General features: G+C 32.5%; 1 protein-coding gene across 1 annotated transcript; it reads right to left on the reverse strand.

Moving 5' to 3' along the window:
- Positions 1–327: 327 nt before the first annotated feature.
- LOC120190066 (actin-related protein 2/3 complex subunit 2A-like) lies at positions 328–6,276 on the reverse strand. The gene is made up of 10 exons (XM_039193192.1): positions 6,098–6,276; positions 4,993–5,059; positions 4,637–4,844; positions 3,229–3,398; positions 2,914–2,991; positions 2,696–2,828; positions 2,524–2,615; positions 701–757; positions 472–543; positions 328–394 (listed from the first exon to the last, which is right to left on the reverse strand). The coding sequence occupies exons 1-10, from the start codon at positions 6,157–6,159 to the stop codon at positions 359–361; spliced, it is 975 nt and encodes a 324-aa protein (XP_039049123.1). The 5' UTR covers positions 6,160–6,276; the 3' UTR covers positions 328–358.
- Positions 6,277–21,099: the final 14,823 nt, after the last annotated feature.

The raw sequence follows: 21,099 nt of genomic DNA on the forward strand, positions 1-21,099 counted from the left end.
CCGTCCATGCTGTAGCCTACTCTTTTTCCAAACTAGTTCGGCCATAATATATACAGCCCAGACTCAAAGATATAAATATGAAAATGTAAACCGATAATGGATTTAAGTATCCAATAATATCCATACAAGTGAATTCATATAACGGATTTTGGTATCAAATATTATCCGAAATAAGCCAAAGCAAAATTCATGTATTCAAGGATTCCTATCCAAATTTGCCATGAAATATCCACATTCACAAAAAATCAGATTGAATAATTTCATACCACCCACTGTCATCCTAATCTTTACCCAGGACAGGCCATCTACTTTTTTTCTTGGCGGTACGAACGACGAAGGCATATCAACAGCTAGCACATTATGAACTTGAATTGGTTCGACTGTCCTTGAGACTCTACAACCAAGCATATTTCTTATTCAGCATCAGCAAATTCGATATTAAGTACGGCGTTTATCATTTACATTACATACCAGACGTTTCAAAGATCTTGTTTGTGATGTTTTCTTGGTCTTCTCCTGATCTGGTTTGGCACAATTCAGAGCCTGCATATAGATTCTTACCAGTAGTCAAAAACTGTCGGGGGGAAAAAAAAACTCAAGATAATAACAAGAAAGCTTGCAGCAAAATGGATCCTACGGAACAACTGTCAAACTGCAGATGTCGTCGACACAATCAAAATCAAGTGACAGATGATACTACCTGAATCAATGACTCCACACGCCGTCGCATCCGGCTGTGCATAAACCCCTCTGAGCACTAAGGAATAAAATGGAAATCATATAAATTAAACATTGCACAAGTGTCTAATCATACAGCAAGCTGAAGTAAAAGACAATTATTATGTCGATATGTTAAAATGCCAAAAATGCATGGTGTTCCTTGAATTCCCTGTAGTAAAACATTAGAATGATATTAACCAGGAAGCAGTGTAGATAGTTAACATGCAATTTAGTATATATATATATATAACCAAATATAATAGATTCCAGAAAGATATTGGTGATTAACCATATCTTTTTAGGGCATTGAAAACCACACTATTAGTAGTTTCAGTAAAAAAAAACAGGGTACTACATTATCAGTCTTTCTGGAGAGGGCAATTATAGAGCTCCTTTTTACATGTCCTCCAAATTAGTTCTCAATAGAAAGGAGTTCAACCTTTTGCTTTATGCAATCATTTCTAAACTTATTTGCTTATGTGCCATACATCCTACATTTTTTTTTTGGATTGGAGTCATACATCCTACTTAATTTGTGCTTAGACTGATATCAGCTGCCTAGCATTAAGTCCTCTACGAATTTTCTGATCTTATGAGCATATTGTATAATATCAGATAAAACTTAACGAATAAACTCTCTAGAGAACGTTTCATGTCATCCATCCTTAAATCCAATGGTTGTTATCAATATGAATTCTCCTTTCTTTTTGGACACCCGAGTGAAGATACTCAAGTTCCTCAATTCATGATATGCCATAAAGTTCTCTCATCTCTACTGCTTCTTGTACATTCATAATAGTTTTTTGTTCAGACCAAGAGAAAAAACTTCAAAGTTCTTCAGTTTCTTCTCCACCAGGTGCTATTCCATCAGCAGAAAGCACATCTCCAACAAATTCATCTATTACCAGTGCTGAGTTTGAAATTGACGCTTGGTATCAACCTATACCTATAGTGAAAAAAGGGTTCAAGTATGATTTCCCTATATGCAATCTCAACAACTCGAGACATGGGTCAATTAACACACGGCATCGCATTGCAATCTTTCATGTTTAGCACATCACCATTCTAGCTCTCATTCGGCTGTTGTTCTTGTGACTTTATAGCTTTGCCCTCAATATTTTCCATGAGATTTTTTCAATTTGAGGCTCCAAACATCCCTATCTCATCAAGATCTACATCGAACATATCATCAAACACTTCTGCAGCATCACGTGCTCCTATTTCCTTAAATGGCTTCTTAAAAGGAAAATAAAAAAACTGAAATATAAAACAGAATCAAGAACCCCAAGGAAAAAATAAAAGCATAACCTAAGTCTTAATTAAACAAACCAAATTACTAGCCTTTCCTAACATAGATTTGACCCATAAAATTAGATCACTCCTTTACAGAAGATTATAACTACTACAGACACAGCAGTTAGGCACGTGACAGTTACATCATAAATGCCAAGTTGAATCCACCAAAAGGCATGATTTCTACAGCTTTTAAATTAGGATGACAATTTGTTATTAGAAAATTTATCAAAAACAACTTCATTCGTGTCTTTCATAGCCTTCTCAGGAACAAGCACTTTCTCCAACTCTCATGCCTAACTGCAGTCTATTTAAACCCGTATCTTATTTTCTCTCTTTTTAAACATAATACATATAAAAAGTACACAATCAATTTAGAATCCTAGTCTAACAACTATTACACGAACTGCTCAGTCAATATAACAATTAGGCTACAAGCACTCGACTTATTTGTATCTCAAATTTAAAATTGCTAATGAAGCAAAGAAATGTAAACAAAATAAAACTGACCTTAACATGATAATTCACATATGCATGAAATGTTGATAAATTCCACACAGTACGGTCCAATTTTTTGCCTTCCACATGCCGGGGAAAAATAACTGCATTATTGAACATCAGAGTTTGTCAATATTGGCCACAGAACTAAAGTGGAAAAGGATCTCCAATATTCTGGTATTACCAAAAGTAACAAATCCTGCATTTGCTGATAATGCATCATCAGTTGCCCCCTTCAGTTCTAGCGGGGGAGACTGAGACCACAAACAAGGAGGTGCATTACTCAGCCCAGCTGTACGCCTTGACTCCATGAATTCCTGAATGATGATGAAACATTTAGAGAGAAAAACAAGAAATATAACCACAAGATCAGCATATAATTGTTGCACCCACTGAATGTACCTGGAGGAAGGAGGTTGCTAGAACAATGTCTATTGAGTCCTTGAATCTCATTGGAAATACCACTGTCACCTTCTCTGCCTGCTAAAGTATAATTTTCTATCCAGTTAAATAACAATGTAACCACAGTAAGGTAGACATGGACACATGGTTGCACCTCCAACCAAAAAAAAAAATCAAACAATTATTTTTACATAAAGAGAATGAGAGAGGACTATCTGAGGCACAACAAATAATACCCGCATGAGAGAATGAAATATAAAATAAATTTATGTAGATCATTAGAATTAAAACCAGGCTATGCACATGAAACAATACCTGGGGAACAAGGAAGAAGGATTCATTTGGTCGATGCACAAGGGCAACAAACTGATTTATATCAGGAGCAACAGTCCTTGAAGCAAGGTGTTTTAGGATTACTCTTAAAGGGGCCCCTAATACCACTTCTCTGACAGAAGCAATCTTTACCAAAAGTGTATGTCTGTTCTCTGTAGGATATAAAAATCAACTGTCACACAAGAACAATAATGAATGCAGACCAAGGAAATAAGAAAAAGCTAAACTCACTGTGAAGGTGCATCTAATTAATATCTCTAGTAAATTTTCTACTGAGAGTCAGCTAAGATGGGTATCTAAGCCCTTAATCCTACTCAACCATGAACGAAGCTAAATAATAGATAGATATTACTTTTTGATATGCTCCCCTGCCACAAGTTGAACAGCATACACCCATCCTTTTGCAACAGAAAGGCCCAAATATTTTGTTTTTATTTAATAAAGAACACACAAAATTTAGTCTAGCAATGCTTGTAACTCATCTATAAACCCAAATATTTTGTTTTTATTTAATAAACACACAAAATTTAGTCTAGCAATGCTTGTAACTCATCTATAAACAGGCACTAACAGATAATTTCCTTGCACTGTTCCATCAATTAAAAATAAAGTAATAAGGTCAGCTGATGGCTGCAAAATATTTTAAAGGTACCTTCGTTGTAAAAAAACTAATTGCATTTTCAAAAGAAAGAGTTATTTATAGAATAAGATTGAGTTTGATAGTGGATAAAATTCAACTATATTTCATTTGTGTGATTAATGGGGTGGCTGTGAATAGCAAACCTAGATGAGGCAAAAAGCCCAACCAGAGAGTGCATGCAATAAGAGCACATTACTCCTTTATGTGTTTGGAGCACACTTCAAACATAGCTGATTCTATTTGCTGTGATACTGACTCCCGTGATCACTGGACAGATTATCGTTATTTGCTATGACAAGCATTCTTTCTTATATGGAATGATGAACATTGCATATGCATCTGAAACTATCAGACAAACATACTATTTGACATGGAAGCTACTTGGTAGAAGCACGATACAAGATATGATTGACCTCTTAAACTAAAGCTCCTATTGTGTTTCAGAAAAGGTGCATATATACACATATATATCCTTTCTAAATCTATGACTATTCAGCTAGTAATATAGTACCATTCAGCTTCAGTTATAGATGTACTTACTAATATCAAGTTTAAAACCAAGAGAATTAAGTGTAGGAAAGTCATTGAGAAACATTTAGCAAATAATAAAGAAGCTTAGACACGTTTATATGCTCTGAACATTAGTTATTAATTTTAAATCAAGTACAGGAATTTTCAATAGGTTGATGCTAATATTTTGGCATATAACCGTGCAAGCTCATAAAGACCTAAAAAAGTGAACTTGTTGACCTTCATCTTGAGGAAGTTTGGACAAATTCAGTTTCAATGTCAAATTGAAGCCATCCCTTGGAGGATCAAGAATTTGCACGATTACACCATAAGCTGCTTTTATAGCTTCTATGGCTCCAAATGGAAGTCCGCCAACGAAAACAGTTTCTAGAGGTGGTGTAGGTAGTGATAATGAAAGCTGTAAAATATGTGGATTCTTCACTGACACCTGCATATCATTATGAGAATAATATAATTACAGTGGCTTTGGTATCCTATCAGTTCAGAGAACCTAACCGAGCAAAACACCAATATGTGGACATGAATGGCTCAATTTATTTTACATAGCTGTAACAAAGAAAAAGCTTTTAAATCACCTGAACATGGTAACGAACATCATCAAACTCAACCCAGTGGTGGTCTAGCTCAATTGCCTTTTCAAGGCTGCAAAATCAACATGAGAGAAATTAGCAAGCTGTGCAAGAGAGAGGAAACAATAAGCTGGAACTGTCCAGGTAGCCTGAAAAGTAATCAGTGGTTTCCACCGAAATAAATATGTTTCTATACTCAACACCAGCATGTGTAATTGATTAAACAAATATTACAGCATGGCACATATGAGTCCATGACCATTGACAGCACGCATAGCATGGTTCCAACTTGGCATACACCTTTAACATATAAAGTAGAGCAATTTTACACTCTTAACACTACATTCTTTGCAGGCTTGAGGCTTGTGAGAAGTGGAATCTAGCAAAACTAGCTACTAAACTTTAAATACAAAAAAGCCCTAGAATTTAAACGCATCTGAAAAGCCTAACCGTATCCAAATGTCCTTGACGATTCATCAATTCATTCTTTATAACAGTTGAACTATGCAAAAAAAATAAATAAATAAACCCAGTATACTATAGTTCGAACGGGAATTTGTATCTTTCATGTTAATTATTTTTCATACACAATCTTTTAAAACAATAGAAGAAAAACTATTTCTGGAAAAGCTAAAGCTTCAAAGCTTTAAAGAAGGGCCATATTTGGGGATTGTATCATCAGTGGACATGATACATCTACAGGATACCAACACCTAGGGTAGGGGATCAGATATCTAAACCCTATCATTACTAGTTAGAAAGGAAAAAGAAAAAAAAGAAAAGAAGTTGAGTGAGCAACGCATTGCAACCAACAATGGAAGATTACGCATCTGATGAGGAAGAGGAACCATCAAACTCCTCATATGAGAAGGCCATAAAGAATGATAAATACATCTAGGAACTAGAAATGTAGTTGGATTCTTTGACCTGATTCTGCTCGAGTTCCCAACATGTTTTTCAAATATATAAACATTGTACAAGAACAAAGATGCAATTAAAGAAGAAAAATTAGAAAACAAAAAAAAAAATAAAATAAAACAATAAAAGTTCATATTTATCGGATTAAAGGAAATGAAATGGAAAAAAAAAGCCGAAGGAAAAAAGAAAGTACTTCTGGACTCGATTCAGCAAAGTCTGGAGAAGGAATCGTGAATGGGATTGTAAAAGTATCATCGATTTCTACCTCCGTCGGTCGAAAAGGATGAGGATGACCAAATTCGAATTCAGTCTGAGTCGCTCTTCTTCTCTTTTAGGAATTGGGATTGTTGATTCTATTGCAGTAAGAGTCCTTTTCCGGAAGGGGGATCAAAATCAAATCACCCGTTAAATACATCTATATTAAAAATGTGTTACAAGTAAATTACAGGGTAAACTACACATCTAATACCTCAACTAATAATTGTGTTCTGTTCCGATCACCTAAATTTTTTTTTGTTTCAAAATCATATTTAACGTTATGTTTTGATTTCATTTTGATCACCTATCGTTAAAAAATTAACGGTGATGTAGATGAGTCACTATAAGATAATGCCACATCATCATTGAAAAAAATTTATAAATGTCACGTTAGTAATTTTGTTATTTTTTAAATGAGAGTGACCAAAATGAAACTAAAATATAACATTATATATGGTTTTGATATAAAAAATAATTAAATGACCAAAATAGAATAAAAGTGATTATTGACATATTAAATGCATAATTCAATTTAAATTATATAATAAAAAATACTTAATTCATTCATTATATTGACTACTTTGATGTTACTTAAATTATTAGTACAAAACTCAACCAAAAGCACTATCATAAATGTTTCCTAGTTAACAAAATGGTCCTCAGGATGCCATAGCCTTCGATTTGACTTACAATAAAAAGGAAATTTTGTTGATCATAAAAATATAGAATCGAGTCAAGTTTATGAAATTATAGATTGAAGTCAATGTAACTTATTTTTTTATGTTTAACAAAATTTTATTTGTATTTTCTGAAAAAATGACTTACGGTCAGATTTTCATTAGTAGTTTTTTAAACTTTTCACTTCAAAGCATAAATATTTAAAATAATATTATTTTATATATTTAATATTAATATACTATTTTAGTATTATTTAAAAAATATTAATTATTAAAATATATTTATTAATAATTTTAATAATATAATATTTTCAATAGTATAATAGTATAATAATATATCAATATATTTAATTATATTACAATACTATATAATACTATATTCTTATTTTAATAATATATATTAGATCATGTTATTTATTGTAAAAATACTATTTTAATAATAATAATATTAACTTGTACTTTAAAAATAAAAATAATAATTTTTTAATAAATAATATTATCTATTGTTTTCATTATTTGTAATAAGTAGTTTCTAAAAAAATTACCAATCAATGGAAAATCAATTACACATCATCATCCAAATACCATAAAATGATTTCTATAAATTAGTTTTCAAAGAATGTAATTCGTTTTACGGAAATAATTTTCCGAAATATATTTTCCATGAAACAAGCGAACTCTTAATATAAAAAAATGCCTAAACTATATATATTTTCTCATTTAGGTGCATAAACTTTTTTCGGTCAATATAACTGTCTAATATTACTAACGTTACTAGTTTAAGTGTCTAACTCGTGACGACCGTTAAAAAAAATATCAGTCATTCAAAATGTGACATGTGACGTGTTTATAAATTTTATTTTAAAATTTTAAAGTTATTTTATTATTCAAAAACCCTAAATATTTCTAAAATTCTAAAAATACTCAAAAATTCAAAAATCCCTAATCCCTAAATCCACTTATTTTCTCCGACTACTGATGACATCATAAGCTGCCATCAACATCATCGATCACCAGTTGCCACCCACCTTCTCCAATCATATCCACTTTCGCGTATACTCAACGACGTAGAAGGCCTCCATCATTCGCACTATAGAAAACTCTGTTAGACTCGACTTCTTTTTCATCCTTAGGGGTTGCTTGGTTCACAAAATATAAGATTATCTCTGGGAATAAGATTATCAGAATATAATATCACTTAACATATTACTGAGAATATTGTACTACCTTGTTTGGTTTCTTTGACATGAATATAAAATTACACTGTTTGATTGAAAGAATATAAGAAAATAATAACAATCAGAAAACAAAAATTGTGAGAGTCTTTGTGTGAGAACCAACACGACCGTAGATGTATGCGAAAAAGGTAACAAAAGCCATAAGTAATGGACCACAAGAGCGAACAAAAAGTGTGTCGCAAAGACAAAGATTCTTATTTAAAATTAAAAAAACACAAGAAAAAAAAGAGAAGAAAACAAATGATATAGTATAAAAAATAATAATTATCACCGACAGTCAACAACCGATATTAAAATTAGTAGCGTTGCCGGCTAAATAAAATTAAAAGAAAAAAAGAAGACGACAAAAAAATATCGAGAGAAAACAAAGAAAAAGAGAAAGAACTAAATATTTTTTTAAACAATAATTGCATGTCATACTTTGTTTTGTTTAAATTATGATCTTGCCATATTTTACCACGCTCATGTATTCAACTAATCAAAAATATTTTTATGTAGATTTTGAGTTTACAAACTTATGGGAATAGATTAAGCAGTTTGTGGTTATAACTTGACGTGTTAGGAAGCGTTTAGGAACCTTCAAAAGCATAAAAGTTGCACAAAACTACTTATCATGCTAAAATCTCCTCAATCAGTCAATTACATATTTTAAACATGTCACATTCCATGCTTTTGGTATGTTTCAAGCGATTGCATATGATTTAGGCATGGTTAGGACATGTTGTGACCCCTTTAAAATATAAATTTCTATATAAAAATTACTGTGCATCGGTATCCACTCTTAAAGTATCGCTACCATGCATAAATTTAAAGTGTAGAGGTTCAAAAGTCGTCAAATGGTATCAATCTAGGTATGAAATATCAGTACTCATGCTCATGTATGAATACCATAGGCTAGGTATCATTACATCAATATTTTTAGTGACGAATCTAGAAATATTTTTCAGGGTGAACATATATATTAATAATAGAATTGGGGCAGGCACAAATAAAATTTCAGGTGAGCACCTTTAATAAAATGAACAACCGTTAAGAAACTGAACCAATGAAATTAATGCCTTGTATCATTGATCATACGAATCATTTACAATATACTTCTTATATAATACAATTCAATGTAAATAATCTTTAACTAACTAACTAACTTACTTACTATCAACTACTGTTATAAACTAACTAACTAGCATTTATTATCTCAACACTCCCCCTTAAGTTGGTAGCTGAAAAATGTCTTTCAGTCCTAACTTGCTCATCAAATAATTATGTTGTTGTGTCCCCAAAGCCTTTGTAAAAATATCAACAACTTGTTCTGTTGTTGTCACATATTCAGTTTGGATCAATTTTCCTTAAAGTTTTTCTCTGACAAATTGATAGTCTATCTCAATATGTTTTGTTCTTTCATGAAAAACAAGATTAGCTGCTATTTGAACAGCTGATTTGCTGTCACTAAGAAGTCTAACTGGTATTGTATGCTTCATTCCCAAGTTTGTTTCATGTACTGCTTCAAACATTAAACCTTATCCAGGGTGAAGTCTTTGGCTGCTGCATGAATTGGCTCAAATGTTGAACAACAGAAGTAATGTCTGGTCGAGTATGAGTTAGATATAATAACCTCCCTATCAATCGTTGATAAACTGATTTATCCTCCAAAGTTAAATCACTATACTCTTGATGTGTTCCTTGATCAAAGTCAACAATGGTAAGCTTCAAATGTTGCTCTAATGAAGTTAAGCAGGCTTGGCACCTCCTAATCCAGCATCCTCAATGAGTTCCATGACATATTTCCTCTGGTTTATCAAGATTCTCTCATTTGACCTCAAAATTTCAAAACAAGGAAATATTTCAAATTTTCCAAATCCTTCATCTTAAAACTCTTGTTCAAAATTTCTTTTAATTCAATAATCAACTCTTCACTGTTCTCAGTGATCAACAAATCATTCGCATAAACCAACATCACAACTAGGCTGTCACCTCTCCTTTTAGTGAATATTAAATAATCAAATCTGCTTTGTTGAAAATCAGCACCCAACAAGGCTTCAGTCAACTTCATATTCCATTGCTTGGATGCTTGTTTTAAACCATATATTGACTTCTACAGTCTACATACTAGACCCTCTCCCTGGCTGCTGAAATCTTTAGGTGGCGTTTGGTTTGTTGAAATGTTTATGAGGGAATTGGAATCTGTGAAGGAATTAGAATCTGTAGGTATTGTAATCCAATTCCATATTCTGTTTGGTTGGCAGGAAATAGAATTGAAATCTAATTCCATATTCTGTTTGGTTCGCAGACATGTCAGATGAATTTGATTTCAGTAATATAAAATGACAGAATTGCCCTTCTTGTTTTTTTGCTTTATTTTAGTTTATTTTACAACTTACATGTAGTAATATATTATAAAAAATTAAAAATATTAAAATTTTATTTTATTGATTGATTATTCATTTCAATAAATTATAAAAAACATGCTAATAAACATTATAAGTTAAAATCATCGCAATCAAAATATGTTAATAAGTTACCAAAAGATAGAGCAATATTTCGATACATTCCAATCGGAGTATGTTAATTAGTTACTAAAAAATATACCAAAAACTATTTTTATTTAATATATGAATTAGAAACTCGACCCGACACGACTCAAAATAATAAAAAATTATTTTTATTCAATAAAAACATTGACTTAATTGAAAAAAATTATATATAGAGGGGTATTATTGTAATTATTCTTAAATATATAAGGTAAAATTATATTTTTTTCCGGGTCGGTCCGGTTTTTTTCACCCTAAACCCGAACCCGACCCGAATATCACACTTAAAAAACCCGACCCGAACAAAATAAAGTTTCATCCGACCCGACCCGAATATGTGAATTAGAAATCCAACCCGACCCGACCCGAAATAATAAAAAATTATTTTTATTTAATAAAAACAATGACTTAATCCGACCCGACCTGAATTATATATATTTTCGGGTCGGTCCGGTTTTTTTCACCCTAAACCCGAACCCGACCCGAATATCACACTTAAAAAAACCCGATCCGACCCGACCAAAATAAAGTTTCACCCGACCCGACCCGACCCGACTCGAATATATGAATTAGAAACCCGACCTGACCCAAAATAATAAAAAAATATTTTTATTCAATTTATGAATAAGTTACGAAATGATTGATGAGGGTAGTATGGTCAAATTTCAATTCCCTCCAACAAGGGAATTGAATTCCATCCATTTGGATGAAATTCACTTTCTCTCATTTGATCGAATTGAATTCCATGAGAGATTTCAATTCCCTTGAAAAACTTGAACCAAACATGGGAAAGTGGTGGAATTTGATTCCAATTCTCACCAATTCCAAGGGATTTCATCTAACCAAACGCCACCTTAGGGAATTCCATGTAGATTTCTTCCACTAAATCACCTTGCAAAAAAAAAAAACATTATAAATGTCTATCTGATAGAGTGACCAATCAAACATTGCAGCAAGAGCCAACAAGGTTCTGACAGTAACCAAGTTAACAACAGGGGAGAAAGTCTCTGAATAATCAATGTCGTCTTGTTGATTATAGTCTTTAGCCACTAAACGCGCTGTGTACCTTTCAACAGAACCAAAGGCTTTATACTTCACCCTATAAACCCATTTGCAACCAGTATGGGGTTTTCCAAAAGGCAAAGACACAACAGACCATGTCTGATTGGTTTCAAGTGTTTGGGTTTCCTCTTGCATGGCTTGAATCCGAACAAGATTTTATATGGCTTGAGAAAAAGTTTTAGGTTCCACAATGGCAGAGGTAGCATAAAGAAAAGATTGAGTGTGACAAGGCAAATAATTATAAGAAAAAACTTAGCTATATGATACCATGTTAAGAAACTGAACCAACAAAATTAATGCCTTGTATATTTCATCATACGAATCATTTACATCATACTTCTTATATAATAAAAGTCAATTTAAATAATCTGTAACTAACTAACTACCAGCTACTGTTACAAACTGACTAACTAGCAGTTATTATCTCAACAACAACAAACCTAAAAAAAATTCAGATTTCAAGGTGAGTACATCCCTACCCGAGTAATGTATACATGCACCACTGAATGTTTTTCTAATATTTTTTTTTAAAACTTCAAGCCCCAAAGAAGGATCAATACCTTGAGCAAGCATTGATACCCATGAGGAGTATCAATATCCTCCTCAAAATATCAGTAAACTCTAATTTTGTTAAAAAAAATTAGACTTTGAAGCTCTCTTAGGTATCTCTATTTGGGGACAATATTAGAGGTATCAATACTAAACCATTTTTTTGAACTTTTAAAATATTAAGATTTCATGACATGAATTTCAACTATATTGTATAACCGTCCTATGATTAAGCTTATCCTTATTATTTATTAACTATTTACAGTAAAAAATATTTGATTTTAATTTCTTATCACTTTAAATTTATTATTAATAAAAATATGAAAAATATATTTAAAAATCTCCAGTTTATTATTTTTTGAATATATATTTTATAGTTAAAATAATTATAATTAATTTTTAAAAAATTAATCATTAAAATTTAATAATTGACAATTTTAATAGAACAGAAGAAGATCGCATGACATATATAATTTTTTTTAGTAAAATTATCAGTATCCGATTTATTAATCAATTAATCTCGATCGAATACTGTAGAGGCGATGGCAATCCTCCCAACTCAATTTTCTCATGATATATATAATTGATCACATAAAAAAACTATACAAAAAGAGGAGAAAGATATGGAATAATTAAACTTCCTGTTGCGGCCGTCTTTCGGGTGGACACGGAATTGAGCTTCGACTTGAAAAATTGGGTTGCCGAGAATTCTGGGGATAAAGTTGTTGGGCGAAAATTAGTATCTACGCTTCTTCCAAAATTCATTTATTCAAAAGAAGAGAAAGAAGATTTGAAATTAATGAATGGGGTGCATTAATTTGAAATAATGTTAACAAAGCATTAATACAGACGACGAAGGGTCCTGTGGAGCAAGAACTGGACGCGATTAGGGATGGCAAAAAAAACCCGAAATCGAAAACCAAATTAAACGAGGATGGAGAAAATCCGTTTATGCTAAACGGGGACGGGATGGGGAAAAACCGTTTATGTTAAACGGGGACGGGGACGGGTTTAGTAATCCCCGCCCCGATTACCCGCCCCGATACCCGGCCCGATAAATATTAAAAATAATTATTATATATATATATATATATAATATTAATAAATTTAAATTAAATTAAATATATATATATATATATATATATATAATTTAAATATATATACCCGGCCTGATACCCGTTTAAATAACCGTTTATGCTAAACGGGGATACCCGTTTCCCCACGATTTTACCCGATTACCCGATGAAGATCTCCGTTTAAATCCCTACGATTTTTTAAGCGAAGACGGGTACGAGTTTTTTAAACGGGAACGGAGACGGAGGGATCAATACCCAGCCCGAACCTGACCCGTTGCCATCCCTAGATGTGATGCTTCATAACTTGGCTGGCACAACATCAAGGATTGAAGCACCACAGATTGGGCAGTTTCCACTCCATTGCAATTCACTCCCACATTTCAGGAAAGTACACATGTGCCCACATCTGAAATTAACACAATATCTACTTAAATGCTTCATACTATTAATTCTTTGGGCAAAGTATACAAATGGTCTCCCGGTTATAAGATTTTATTTTGTTGAGTCCTCCGACTATTAAAAATTACAAAATGATCATCCGACTATAAGACGATGTTTTTTTAATCCCACGACTATTAAAAGTTACAGAATGATCACCCGACTATTAAAAGTTACATAATGGTCACCCAACTATTCATATGTTTCAAACTCGTCTTTTTTTGTTAAAAATTAATGATTGTCTAAGTTGAATGATAACTTGTTGATTGAGTTATGATAAAATCATATTTTAATGATGTCTAATGGCATAGCCATTTCTTTCAATCAATGGCTCGACAATATAATGTTTCAAGCACTAGCTCAATGACATAATATAAACGGAGAGTCGATACACAAAATACACCTCAAACGGTTCTAGGATCAGATTTTATCATATCACAGTCAATGTGATAACATCAAACTCAAACGATGGCAAATTTTTTTCACGAAAAAAGACAAATTTGGAACATACGAATAGTCGAGTAAACAGTTTGTAACTTTTAATAGTCGGAGGACCCAACAAAGTGGTGCCCTATAATCAAGGGACCATTTTATAACTTTTAATAGTCGATGACTCAACAAAGTAACACCCTATAGTCGAGGGACCATTTGTGTACTTTACCTAATTCTTTTTTTTTTAAGTATAATTAACTGGTTAAAGGAAATGTTGTTTCATCTATAAATTCCGTATTTGAGTAGAAGTGAATGCAAACGTATGCTGTCAGTGGCTAAAAAAGATTTCGAATAGATATTAGATTATGATCAACTCATATTATTAAAAAAAAGTGAAGACAGACGGACAAACACATAATTTAATATTAAGGGTAATTGAATTACGGAAACATATATTAATAACATAATCGAAAGGCGAAGAGGAAACAATCTCCAGCTGAGACGACGCCATATTCGATTAAAGTTAAAGGGATAAGGCCATGGCCGAGGCCAATTAGGCCAATGTAAAAAATCATATATCAATGAGGAATTGGACAATCCGGAACAGAAGACAACTCATCGGAATTTGGAAGTGAAACTGAGAGACACAACGGAATGGTGTTAAATTGTTAGTTTTTTTTAATTGGTTATGCATGTGAACCATTGGTATGACTCATGGTTTTAAATCTATACCATATTCACCAATAACCAGACACTAAATCATAATTAAACTAAATGTGGGTTTTTACTAATAAAAGTTGATTTTCTATAAAATAAAAAAAAAAGCATCCTATTCCTAACCTATGGCGAATTCATTCATATTTTCTTTTTGTTTCCATTCCGATTCCCAAAGCTTCGCCCTGACTAATTCGGACCGACCGGGTCGTACACCTGGCTTTAGTGGGTGAGTCTCCCAGTAGGGATTTTCTACATATACAAGAACTCGAACTCAAGACTTACTTAAGCGATATCAAACTATTTACCACTTAAACTAACCCCGTTGATCCAATTCATGCATATTTTATAGAACATATATGCGAGAAAAGGCCAACGTTTCTATATTTTAAAATATTAATATTTTAATACTAATAATATATATATATATATATATATATATATATATTTGCTAACACTGGAAGTGAAGACTACTTGTCTAGTGAGTCTAACTCAAGAAGCATCCTCACAATAGTCATAGGAGAATTAAACATAGTTTTCATGAACAAACTCGATTAGGGTATTTTTTTTGGAGTGACTTAGACTTGTGAATGAAAATATTATAGATATCTGAATTATCAGTTTCCAGCTCGACTTTCCTATAGTCTAATCTCCATGCATATTATGACTGTCCATAATTCCGCCATTAACACCGAGCATCATCCCAAACTTCGTGAGAAGTCTCTCCATACACAAAACAAATAAGTAAGGAGATAAGAGGGTCACCTTATTGAATAAATGACCACTTATGCTAGGACGATACTATCTATAATGTTCTTACTCAATACAAAGCTAGCCTAATTCTACATCACTCATTTTGGGAGGAATGGTTTGTCTGTTAACGACTACTTTGATAATTATTTTATATAGTACAATACATAAACTTATCGAACGAAACTGAAAAAATTATTTTATTTATTGGGAATGATTATCATAATTTATGTAACAAATCAACTATCAATTGGAAAAGATTATCATAAGCACACTATCTTTCTTTTCTTTTCTTTTTTAGAACTCCTAACCAAAGTTAATCTATTAATATGTCAATATAATAAAGGGTTAATTGTCGGTTTGATGTATATACTATATCGATTTTTGTAATGCTAGTCCTCAAGGTTTCATTGATTTTTCAATTTCACAATTTTTAAAAATCCAAAAAAAAGTATTAATAGCCCAATCAAACATGTGACATGACATTAAAAATTATTATCTTTAAAAAACTTTTTATTTTTATTTTCATTTTCATTTTCACTCGACGAGTTCTTTTTTTTTTTACTTTTCTTTTCATAGGAAATTACAAGAATTACTTAATTCCTCCTTACTAAAGCTCAAATTATATTGTTGAAAACATTTTTGATGTTTCGATATAACAAATTAAAGTTAAATGAATTTTAAGATTTTACAAATGATTTTATAAGTATATTCGACTCAATTAATCGAATATCAAATCAATTACTCCAAGTCTTTTCAAGATCAAATTCAAACCTTACTAAATGTGTAAAATTGTGTTTTATAATTAAACCATTTTTGAGACAATTTTCACAAAGTATTTTGAACCAAAATCAAGCCTAAAATCAATTTTTCAAAGTGATGCACCGATGCACCAATCCATGCATCGATGCACCATGGAAATAATTGAACATCGAATGCATTTTATGCATCGATGCACATACCATGCATCGATGCACTCAGTGCATTTGATGCATCGATGCACAAGCTATGCATCGATGCACTTTGGCTATTTTGAAACATCGAATGCATTTTATGCATCGTGCACTCTTAGTGCACCGATGCACTAAGGGTTCAACGGTCAAAATATTTGAATTTTACACTTGATACACCGATGCACCATGGGTATGCATCGATGCGCAGACGCTCCCAACTATTTTATTAATTGTTTTCACACTTAAACGGCTATATTGACTCCACTAACCATCCCCAACGTTCAAAATCATTTGAAGGAGTATTTAAACAAGTCTAGAAGCCATTGATCAACAAGAATCAAGAAGAAATCACAAGAGAGAAAGCATCAAACATCAAGTTTGTGCAATCCAAGCTAATTTCCTTTCAATATTCATTTTGTTTTCAAGAACACAATTTGTGCTCGATTGTAATTATCTTTGAGTATTCTTATCTTGTTCTAGAATTGTGCAAACATATTGCCTTGTGAGGTTTTCCTTGTAAGTTTGCAAATTTGTATATTTCTCTTTGAAAAAGAGTGTGCTCAAGAATTGGGGTATAATTCTTGAGGGAGTTGTAAGGTTACTCTTTGTCCTCAAAAGAAAGAACAAATTAGTGAATTTGTTGGAAAATCCTTAGTGTGGATAGCTAAGGTAGTGGACGTAAACTTTGGTTAAGAAAGTTGAACCACTCTAAATCACTGTGCAATTACTTTCAATTTTATGCAAAAGCTTCCACCAATTTTTTAAATTACCAATTCACCCCCCTCTTGGCCGATTCCGTCGATCGATTAACTCAACAATTAGTATCAGAGCCTCACTCATTTGAAGGTTTAATCACCTCTTGAGTCGATTCGGGAAGAATTACATCGATTTTCAAAGTCATCAATGGTCGACACTTCAAACTCCGACTTCGGTCTCGATTCATTGCCCGTTAACAAGCCTCATTTCTTCAATGGAGCTAATTATACTTATTGGAAGAATAGGACGATGTATTTCATTCAAGCAAGTGACATGGGATCATGGAATATCATAGAAGATGGATACATCAAACCCTCCACTCACCCGAGGTTGTGGAGTGAAGGAGAGACAAGAATGTTCCAGCTCAACTCCAAAGCTATCCATATTATCTTTTGTGCTCTTGGACCGGATGAATATGGGAGAGTTTCATCTTGCACAACCGCCAAGGAGATATGGGACAAACTACAAGTCACTCATGAAGGCACAAACGAGGTAAAATAATCTAAAATTAGTCTTCTAACACATAGCTATGAAAATTTCAGGATGAAACCGGATGAAGATGTCAAATCTATGACGGATAGATTCTCCACGATTGTCAATAGCCTTAAATCACATAGAGAAATCATTCCAAATGACAAGCTTGTGAGGAAACTAGTTTACTCTCTTCCAAAAGCTTGGCAATCAAAGAAGACGACGATCATCGAGCCTAAGAACTTAAAATCCTTGACCCTCGATGAACTTGTTGGCTTCCTCCTCAAGCACGAAATGATGCTTAAAGAAGAGGAAGACCTTGAGAAAAGAGATGAGTTAAAGAAGGAGACAGAGAAAAAGAAGAACGTGGGAGTTGTTCTCAAATCAACAAGAGATGAGAGTGATTCGAATGAAGATGACGATGACGAGGAGATGACATTGTTTGCCAAACGGTTCAGAAAAATGATGAGGCCTAACCGAGGAAGAAAATTCAAAAAAAAATGAAGGCTTCAAAAATGAACCAAAAGATAAGGACTCGATCATTTGTTATGAATGCAAGAAACCGGGGCATGTCAAATATGATTGCCCACAATTGAAGAAGAAGGGTCAATAAAAAATTAAGCACAAGGCTCACATGGCTACATGGAGTGATGAAGAAGGTTCCGATGAAGAGGAACAAGAAGTAGCAAACTTGTGCTTGATGGCATTCGGGGAAGATTCTAAGGTAACCTCTAACTCATTTGATTTAGATGACTTATCTTATGATGAGTTATTAGAGGAATATAATGGGCTGGCTTCAGATTATGAGAAGTTGTTTTTAAAATATAAAAATGATATTTCAAAATTGAAAAATGAAAAGAATCTCATATCCAAGACCAACAATGATCTTGAAAGTAAAATCAGTGATTTGCAAATCAAACTAGAAGAGTTTGAAAAGAAAATTTTGTATTTGCAAAATTTACTTTCAAAGGTCAAGGATGATCATCAAAAGAAAATTGATGATCTTAAAACTTCTTTTGATAGAGTTGGTATAAAACGTTTTGAAAAAGGAGAAAATTCAAAAACCAACTTTGTTAGAAAAAGTTTTAAAAACTACAATCATAGAGGTCCCCGAAGAACCTCTAATGGAAAAATTGTTAGAAGTATATGGGTTCCTAAAGAACTCATTACTACTAAAGATAAGGATATCCTACACAAATGGATACCTAAGGGGACTAGGATTTTGGAAACTAATGAATATGGACCCAAGAGAATTTGGGTACCAAAAATAAAAAATTAATCTATGTTTGTAGGAAAAGGAGCATTGCTACAAGGCACAGAAAACAAATTCAAACTCATGGTACCTTGATAGTGGATGCTCAATACACATGACCAGAGACTAAAGCCGGTTCATAGAGCTTAACGCCAAAAATGAAGGAGAAATGACTTTTTGTGATAATTCAAAAGGTCACATTGAAGGTATAGGTACAATAGGTAATACCTCTTCCATACAAATTAAAAATGTTTTATATGTGAATGGATTAAAGCATAATCTTTTGAGTATTAGTCAATTATGTGATAAGGGATTCAATGTCATGTTTGAAACTAATGGTTGTAAAGTTATTGACATTACATCTAATCGGATTATGCTTATTGGTCATAGAATAGGAAACATTTACATGGTGCATTTAGATTCTATAGATATGACTAATTTATGCCTAGTTGCTAAGGATGAGCATGATAGTTGGTTATGGCATAGGAGACTAGGACATGCTCGTATGAGTGTTTTGCAACATCTAATTCAAGGTGATTTAGTTTGAGGGTTGCCTAAACTAAAATTTGATAATGATAAAATCTGTGATGCTTGTGCTAAAGGAAAACAAAAGGGAATTTCTTTTAAATCCATTAATGACGTGTCCACTAGTAGAGTATTACAATTGATCCATTTAGATCTTTTTGGGTCATCTAGAACTACTAGCTTGGGTGGAAAACAATATGCATTTGTTTTGGTAGATGACTATTCTAGATATACTTGGGTTCTATTCTTAAGTACTAAAGATGAAGCATTAGAAAAATTCATCACATTTTCAAAAGTAATTCAGAACGAAAAAGGTTACTCTATAACTAGTGTTAGGAATGATCATGGAACTGAATTTGAAAATCTTAGATTTACTGATTTTTGAAATTCTAATGGTATTAGCCATAATTTTTCAGCACCTAGATACCCTCAACAAAATGGAGTTGTTGAGAGGAAAAATTGAACTTTAGAAGAAATGGCTAGAACCATGATTTGTGAAAACAATTTGCCAAAATATTTTTGGGTGGAAGCCACAAATACCGTTTGTTATGTTATTAATCGAGTAATGATTAGGTATATTTTGAAGAAAACTTCATATTAACTTTTTAAAAATAAAAAGCCTAACATTAGCTATTTTCATCCTTTTGGATGTAAATGTTTTGTTTTAAACAACGGTAAGGACAATCTTGATGCTAAAAGTGATAAAGGGATTTTTCTGGGATATTCCTTAAATTCTAAAACTTATCGAATATTTAATAAAAGAACTTTAGTTGTAGAAGAGTCTATACATGTTTTCGATGATAATCTCCTTCCGAGGAAGGATTCTTGTGTGAATGATGATGTAGGCATTATAAATACAAATAACGTTAGACATGACGTTGGAGAACCATCATCAAAGGAAGAAATGAAAGATGAGGAAACTCATGATCCTCTCGAGAATCCAACCATTGAAGAAAGGGAAGTATCTTACCCAAGAGAGTACAACTATGTCAAGGATGGTGAAATTATAGGTGATCCATCCAAAGGGGTAACAACTCGATCTTCTCTTAGAAATATTTGTAATTATGTTGCATTTATCTCATGCATAGAGCCTAAGAATATTAAAGAAACATTAAAAGATGAACAATGAATTATGGCTATGCAAGAAGAGTTAAATCAATTTGAGAGAAGTAAAGTATGGACATTAGTTGAAAGGCCTAGTAATAAATCTATTGTAGGTACTAGATGGGTATTTAGGAATAAGCTTGATGAAAGTGGTAATATAGTGAGAAAACAAGGTTAGACTTGTTGCTCAAGGCTATACTCAAGAAGAAGGTATAGACTATGATGAAACATATGCTCTCGTAGCTAGGATGGAAGCAATTAGAATGTTATTAGCATTTGCATGCTTTCATGAATTTAAATTATATCAAATGGATGTTAAAAGTGCATTTTAAATGGTTTTATAAAAGAAGAAGTGTATGTGGAACAACCTCCAGGTTTTGAAGATTCAGAATTTCCGGATCATATCCTTAAA

This window comes from Hibiscus syriacus, unplaced genomic scaffold (assembly GCF_006381635.1).
Source record: "Hibiscus syriacus cultivar Baekdansim isolate YM2019G1 unplaced genomic scaffold, ASM638163v2 tig00116962_pilon, whole genome shotgun sequence".
NCBI classification, from domain to species: Eukaryota; Viridiplantae; Streptophyta; class Magnoliopsida; order Malvales; family Malvaceae; genus Hibiscus; species Hibiscus syriacus.